Source organism: Gossypium arboreum, chromosome 10 (genome assembly GCF_025698485.1).
Source record: "Gossypium arboreum isolate Shixiya-1 chromosome 10, ASM2569848v2, whole genome shotgun sequence".
In the NCBI taxonomy this organism is placed as follows: domain Eukaryota; kingdom Viridiplantae; phylum Streptophyta; class Magnoliopsida; order Malvales; family Malvaceae; genus Gossypium; species Gossypium arboreum.
In genome coordinates, this window is record NC_069079.1 from 11335331 (window position 1) to 11344130 (window position 8800).

The window sequence follows — 8800 nt, forward strand, 5'->3', positions numbered from 1 at the left end:
TAATTTTTTGGGTTAAACAGGTAAGAATAATTAAATTTAAGTACATTTGATCAAAAATAGGTTAACTATCACTTTGGAAAAATAAGAATAATTTTTAATTAAGCTAAAGCAATATCAAACAAAACCTTAATTTATATCATTGAAAACAATGGTAAATGAAGATTAATAACAAGAAAGTCAAGTCCATCTATATTTATTATAATGTTTCTTATTATGTTAGTGTCGTAAGTTAATTGGATACCAATTTAGTTGAGAAAAGATAAAATATCCTCATTTTACAAAGTAAATTATATCGGTTTGAGGATATTTTTATGATTTTAAATAAAAATAGAAAAATACACACATATAATAGCATTTATTTTCTAGATTGCTTATCTATACTTATTACAATACAATCTACCATGTGTGAGGTTATTTTTGTTATTTTATATAAAAAAAGAAAATTGCACACATAATAATATTTAAACTAATATCTCTTGTTCACATTTATGCTTCATCATCCAACTAAAAACTCATTTATTCTTTATATAAACTTTTACAAATATATATTACATAAATTTGTTTTTCACAAGCCGTGAGTGTACCATAATCTGAATTTTAATATTGAATTTTCATTCGATAATTTTTTTATGTGTTATAGAAAAAAATTAATACCATGATAAACGATTTGGGTGCGTTTATTATTTTTAATAGGGAGATTATAACATTTGGTCCCTAAACTTGACAGCTAGGTTCACTTTGGTACCTATAATTTTTTTTGTCCAATTTGACACTTGAACTTAACAACTAGTTCCATTTTAGTCATTGAACTTGAAAGATATAAAATTTTGATGATATGGAACTTTGAGGCTGTCACACATCATCAATTGAAATAAAAAAAATTATATAAAATTTTCAAGTGATGATATGGTCAAATCTCAAAATCTCACATCTAGTGTTTTAATAATCGAACCGGTGGTTGAAAAAGTTAGGCAACTGGTTCCAGATTTAACCATTTTGATTGGTTCGACTTCTGGACCAACAATAATTAACAATTAATTAAAAATTCATAAAAATCTTTAAATAAATAAATAACTTATTGAACCGGTTCAACTTATTCAATTGTTGATTTTTGTCTTGGTTTTTTATTTTTACCAATTTCAAGCAGTTTTTGAGTCAATCGATTAAACCCCTTTATTTGAATCGTTATGTTGATCAATTTCCGATCTCTCCAAATTGGTCTTGTTCCTGTACCAATTGAAAAACTAAAATGGATCTCGTTGCCAAACTCAAATATCAAAGTTGACAAAAAAAATACAAATACCAAAGTGAACCTAGTTGCCAAGTTTAATATTCAAAAACTATATTATCCCTTTTTAAATATTATGCATTTAACTATTTAATTTTTTGCATGTATTACTATTAATTTCAAATTATATGTTTTATTATTTATGTGTATTATTAGTTTTAATGCATATAAATATTTTTTTTTGAATAATCTCATTATAACTTCTGATCATATTTGTCCTTTTTGTTAGAAAATACCTAGAACCACCTAAAGTCCCTTCCCAACCCACAAGTACGAGGATAATACGCTTCAGGGCACTCGAATCCACGTACTCCAATGCATATAAATATTCTAAATATGTAATATACATAGGATTCCACACTAGCTAACCATGACCACAACCATATTGGGGCCAAAAATCTGATATATTTGAGCTTAGATTACATTTTTAAAAATAAAAGAAAATTGGAACACCCAGTTCTAGTTTTTGAATCAGATTTCTCTTTCTTTTTTAGAAAAACTAAAAATTTCAATTCCTAACTTCATGGCTGCTAACGAGGTCGCTACTAAAAAGCCAGAGTCGCTATTTCTCTCTTCTACATTTTTTTCCTGAAATGCACGGATTCCAATTTGTTGTTCCTAAATTTGTTTCTTTGTAACAGATACCTATAGAAAAAAAGATTGATCCAGCAAAAGAAGAAGTTCAAAAGAGCAGCCATGGAAGTGTCCAACAAACTTAATAGACTACTCTTTTTTGATCAAGCTCGTAAAATTTCTGAAGCCAATTACACTTCCGATCCTAACGACGCCGATGTTTGCTTTCTCATTTCTTGGATCTATTTTATTTATTTTTTTCAATTAAAATGTGTTTTTGGCTAGTTTTTCTTTCATCCTTTTGTTGGCAGAACTTGACCAGATGGGCAGAATCTTTACTTGAATTGTCTCAGTGTCAATGTCCTCAAGATTCCCTGAAAATGATTCAAGGTTCTCATATATATATATATATATTCATAATTTTTTAAATTAATTAAAGCATCAATTGAATTGCCTGTACTTTTTTGCTATTGAGAATTGAATTTAGGTTTTTTTTATATATTAATTATTATTTTTTAAATTAGATGCTATTGTAAAGTTAGAGCAGGCATTGTCTATTAACCCAAGAAAGCATGAAACTTTATGGTGTTTGGGAAATGCTCAGACTTCTTTAGCATTTCTAACTAAAACGGAGGATGAAGCGAGGCCCTATTTTAAACAAGCTGCTAAATACTTCCTGCAAGCAGTTGATGAGGTAATTTACAATTTGCGATAGGTTTGGATGTGTCTATTTATACATGCTTGTTATTGCTTGATGCTCTTTGTTTGACAAGGAAAATTTGTTAATGTGTATTTTTAGGATCCGACCAATGAAGTTTACCTCAAATCACTCGAAATATCTTCTAAGGTACTTTGGTCTCATTATTTTATATTGGTTTATTCTTAGGTAATGCTTATCATTTATGTGATCTATGTTACACATGTCTATCCCCATCACACATGTTTGTTTCCATCACATCCACATAACCGTATACTAATAATAATGTATCATTACATGGGTTTCATCAAAGGCCTCCGTTCAATACACTCCCAAAGACAAAGGAAAAAATAGGCTCTCTCTTTTTCTATCTGTCTCTCTTTAACCAAGCTCTCTTGAGACCCCTTTCAATCTCTCTTCTTTTTCTTAGACTTTTTCATCAGAATTAAAACCTATAGTTAGTGGGTTTTTGCCTTACTCAAAGGTGAACTACTATCCAAACCACCAATTCCTTTCCTCTTCCCTTGTTAGTCTTACCGGTTCACAATTAGTAAATTTGAATAGCTTATTACAACATACTATTTTTAGTTGTGAAAGTTTAAACTGGACGTTGTTTGATTTTGATGGGAGTTTTTTATTCATCTTATCAGTATTTGGTGTATTTCCAATGGGTTGTTTCTGAGAATTCAAATATGTGTTGTTTTTTATTTCCTTGCATGTTAAGGTTAGTAGAGGATATGTTGTGTAACACCCCCTCACCCAACCCGCTCGTTGGGTCTGAGTTATGGAGTGTCACATTCGTTGTCAGAGCAACTATAGTTAAATACACAGTAAATAATCATTCACACATGCAATTAAGTGTCAACCACATTCAATTCATGTTAAACAATCAATTCTTAAGTCTTAATCGAGCTTACGAAAGCTCTTTTGTCAACCCGAGCACAAATTAGAACCAAGTTGTAAATATTTTTAAAAAGTGTGAATTGAAGTCACAACTTAAACAAGTTCTCGCCACGATGTGGCCATTATAGCATGTCATATCAAGATGATAAGTCTAAGGTCGTCATGACATCATTCACTGTAACGCAACGTTGTAACATCAAAAGTTTGAGGTCATGATGTGACTCATGTTTTTGGTTAAAATGCACAATTTAGTACCTATTTCATAGTTTCCAACTACAACCATTCAACATGTTCAACAAATCACAACTTTTACTTCATTCAAAGCTTACCAAACCATGTTAAACAAGCATAAGTATTCAATTCAACCTCTTAACAAGCATTCAACCTCTTAACAAGCATTCAACACTTATTCATCAACTAAACTCAAAAAATTTAAATGACATTATGATATAACAATTAACCATTCAAATACTAACTCTTACTTATACTATATTACAATGAATCATGCCATTTCACTTCAATTGTATACATTTAGACACATTATGTACATCTATGGCTTATCTTAAGAACTAGTCACATTTCTTAACCATGACAATCAAATATACCATTTTCAACTTGGCACTAAAATTAGTTCTTTTACTTATCTTATCTTATCACATAAACATACCAAGTTAAAATAGGTTCATAAGACAACTTCCAAAAAGCATAAAACATGACCAAGACATGCATTAACCAAAATCACATGTTATGATCAATAATCAAAATCATAATATACCAAATCCATAATCATTTTGAACTCATCAAGACTTTTATTGATTAAGAATTTACACCAATAATTATCTACTTGCCACAACCCTAGATTCAAAATGATCTCATAGCTACCAATTTGATGATAGTGTGTGTTTCGAGACGATCTGACTTAATGAGTTCTGCAATGTGACAGTTTACAAGGAAAAATGAAAACAAACAAGGTAAACATATTAAATTCTTAGTAAGTTCATATGTACAATTCAAGAATTACCTTATCTTTTTATCTAGATACTATAAGTTACCATAACTTGACATTACTTACTAGACGTGATAAATCAAAACATAAACAGGGTGAAAATTATCTTATAATCAAACCATATGATACCATAATTAATTATAATGTCAATTCATGCCATTTTGTGTAACTAATTTCAAATTCATTCCATCAAGGGATAATATAATCAAATACATGTCGAAGACATTATTCCAATACATTGTTCATGCTGAATTCAACATTTTTCTTTTGAACAACAAATTCATTTCATCCCATTTCAAATTCTCATTTTCAACTTAATTGTTTCGTCTGATGAACTCTAGTAAACGAGCCTAGATAGATAGTTACCTACACCACACTAGTTGCTCATTCGAGCTGAACCTATCCAGGCTAAACCTTTATAACAACACATTAAGTTACTCGTTCGAGCTAAACCTGTGTCGTATATATATTAGAATTTGAAATAAATGTTGGACCTTGATAACATATGTAATCAATCCCGTACAAGTGCACACAAGACTCTATTGGCATGTCAATCATATTCTAACCTTTACTAAGTTCATACGAGTATCTATTACATATAAACATCACTTTTCAATTTAGTTCAATTCTTACCTTTTATACCAATCCACAACCGATTTATTCACAACCAAACACACATATATTTATATAAATCAAATACATAACAACCTAAGTAAGTAAATACTATATGAACTTACCTGGTCAAAACACCAAACAAGTTAATTTCGACTAATCAACAATTTTGACTTTTCCTCAGTTTCCTTTTATTTGATCCAATTCTTGAACTATACAATTATTCCATACAATCCATCAATATCAAATATTTACACATTATGCCATGACATGTATGAACTTATATAATCTCATTTTTCGATATCTCTAAATTTTTACATTTTATTCAATTTAGTCCCTAAATTTGAAATGACCAAAACTTTCAATTTTGAGCCTTGGTTTAAAATTGACTTCAATTACATTCATTAGGGACCCTATATTCTCTATTTATACCAAAATTTCACAATAAATTTATATTTTATTCATTTTAGTCATTATGGACAAAACTAACAATTAAATGTTACAATCTAGTCCTTTTTCAACAATGACAACTTTGATAAACTTTAACAGTTTTACAATTTGGTACATAGGCTAACTAAATCAAGCTTTCATTACATCAAAAATATAAAAATTATAAGAAAATAACTCAAAATCAGTTACAAATTAAAGATCAAATGCTTAAAAAATTTGGAAGCTTTCTTTTTTGTCTTTCAATTCTCTTTCCTTCCATCGAAGTTGCTTTTTTTACCATGATTAAAATTTGATTAATTTTAACTAACCTCAATCAACTTACTAATCATGTTTTAATACATAAGTCATCACTATCCACCAACACTTTTTTAAAAGAGAGTTTAATTATCATTTGTGAACCTTTGGCTAATTGCAATTTAAGTTCTTAAGTCTTTGGCAAATTAAATACCTATAACGATTGGATTTTTACAATTTAGTCTTAACACCCAAATTAACTATTGATTCAACAAAACTACCAGACCAAACTTTAATATACTTTTATACCTACTCTGTAAATCTTCATATTTAATATTTATAAACTTGATTTACGGAAGTGGGATTCTGAAACTATCTTTTCCAATACTATTAAAAAGCGGGATATTACATGTTGCTTCCTTGAAGTACATGTGACCAACATGTTTTTAGACATGGGTAAGAGGAAATTACCTTCCAAAAACTTTTGAATACTTGAAAAATATGAACATAGAGTCATATTTGACAACTCACATATGAATCTGAGTAAGATACTGTAGCGATTTCATGTAGTGATTGCTGCCAGTGGTTGGTTTTACTCCACAATGCTGTGAAATTGATGTGTATGAATGTAGCTAGGTATTGTCATTTTATCACAGAATAATGACGATTTAGATTTTGTTTTTCATCTCTTACAAACTGCTTAAAGTCAGAATTAATAAAGTTAAAGAATTGTCGTAATAGAAGCATTCCAAAGGCATACATCCATAATAAAGATAAAGAAATAAAAAAAAGAAAGGGATATAATTTCTACATTGGCTGGTAAAGTCAATACGTTAAAGATTTCACTCTTAAAGCCAAGAGTCTAGGGAGAGGTGTCAAGTTCAAACTGACCTATATTGTTTGTTCCATGTAATCCTCTTTACCTTTTGTTCATCTAGATGTTATCAAGTATTGTTTATCTTTTCCTTAGGCTCCTAAATTACATCGTGAAATCCTTAAGCATGGTTTAGATCAACAAATAGTTGGGGTTGGACCTTCAACTGCTACTTCTTCTAGTTCAGCAAAGGTAATCCTCATAATCATGTTTCTCTTTATCTTATATGCTCATTCACTTCCTATCTTCTTTTCCTATTACTGTGGCTTATGTTCTCATGCGCTGCATAATTAATTCCCATTTTTTTGCGCTATCTACATTGGCATTTGGAATTGTAAATTATAAAATGTTAGTTTTCATTTCCTCGTTGTTTTCTATTGATCTACATTTAAACTTGTTCACGGCTTCAGTGAAACAACATAAAGTGTTTGATGCATTGCAGATTTACGGTGGTTATTTAAAGGACATGCATTAATGCATCCATGCATAACATGTACCATGTGTAATCCCCTAATAGAGGATCCAACTTATGGTTTCTCTGTTGTATTATTTGTATCATGGATTTGTTGGTCAAAGCGGTGAATTTTATATAGCTTAGTTTGATGGTGTCAAAAACCACAAGCTTGTATATTATTATTTTTTTAGAGATTTGAGCACAAGGAAAGAGTTATAGTAAGAGGAAATTTACCACTTAATCAAATGTTAATCAACAAATCATATGATTTAAGTAGGTTAGAAGAAAAGTGCTTTGGGATTTATTGTCTTTGCCTTCTTTCAGGATGCTAAAAAAGGTAAGAAAAGCTATAATCTCAAATATGACATAGTTGGATGGATAGTCCTTGCTATTGGCATTGTTGTTTGGGTCGGGTTTGCCAAATCTCAAATGCCACCACCCCCACCACCATCGGGATAAGTTGAGGGATACTTTGCAATGTCCTTATATGTCAACTCCACATGCCTGTGAGGGGAGATTAAAAAAGGTTTCAAAACTTTTGAGTTGGGATAATGGGAGAATAATTGAAATTTATATGGTTATCTTAGTTATTACTTTCTTTTGCCTTGTTGATAAAATAAGTAAAAGAAAAACATAGTTATTTTTTGCATGAAACTGTTACTTTTTCTCCAAAGGCACAGTTGAGTTTACAACTTCAGTGTTAGTTCTCTTATTACAAATTCTCATGGTAGCTTAGATTAGTCTCCTGGATTTGTTGTAAGTTAGAGATTATAGTAATGTTTAAATATCTATTTGGTATTTGGTATCGGTTAATGTTTGGTACCTTGTATTTTAGCCTGGATGATACTGGTATTCAATTAAGGTTAAAAAATAAAATATATCAAACAAATTTTATTAAGGGTTATTAGCAGGTATTAAAAATTGTTTCGTATGCGTATGCGTGTTAAATTAAAAATTTAGAACAAATATGTGTGTTTAGAAATAACATACAAAAAATAATGAAACGTGTGATTTGAATAACAATAAATGAAATATGTATAATATTAAAATGAAAAATATATATTAAATTGCGAGTAAAATGAGATTTAAACACGTAAATACATCACATTAAGAATACTAAATGTACTACAATTATTTATTGTGGTGTTGTCATCAATCCTAAGTTTGTGTCAAGTTAATTTGTGACACCAGTTTAATCAATAATATTATTAATGTTGATACAAGTATTCAACAAGGGGGAGAATGTGGTGGATGACTTGAAGGATTCACCTCTAACAAGCGGGGAGTTAAAGGTTGAAGGAGGAAAGAAAGAAGGATATTGTTGGTAGGACACTTAGGTTCTTCTTGGAGAGGAAATGATCCATTGTCTTTTATACTCTGGTGTATATATAGGATGATACCCCTTTTCTAGTAATGCCATGTAATTGACAACATGAAAGGTAGGCCTACCCAAATGGTGGGCTAGGTGTCAGGGTTGTTACAGGTTGTTGCCATGTGCAGTACTATGTGGTTTTGCTCTGATATTTTTCTCGTTGAGGTTGTACGAGGTTATTATGCCTTAATGGTCACCATAGAGGGTTCGTAGCGGGTGGTCTCCATGATAGTCTTAAAATGGTTTAAGTAGGATTCATTGAGGTTGGTTGCAGATGGTTTTGGATGGAAGGAGACCACAAAAGGGTGTCTATGAAAGGTTGCTCAAGAGCCACGTC

At 30.4% G+C, this 8800-nt stretch overlaps 1 protein-coding gene across 1 annotated transcript; it reads left to right on the plus strand.

Annotated features, from left to right (window-relative positions):
• The first annotated feature begins 1984 nt into the window (after nucleotides 1-1984).
• Nucleotides 1985-7550, plus strand: LOC108487964 (mitochondrial import receptor subunit TOM20-like). Its single transcript, XM_017792291.1, has 6 exons — nucleotides 1985-2080; nucleotides 2173-2251; nucleotides 2386-2555; nucleotides 2661-2708; nucleotides 6734-6829; nucleotides 7416-7550. The coding sequence occupies exons 1-6, from the start codon at nucleotides 1985-1987 to the stop codon at nucleotides 7548-7550; spliced, it is 624 nt and encodes a 207-aa protein (XP_017647780.1).
• The last annotated feature ends 1250 nt before the right edge of the window (nucleotides 7551-8800 follow it).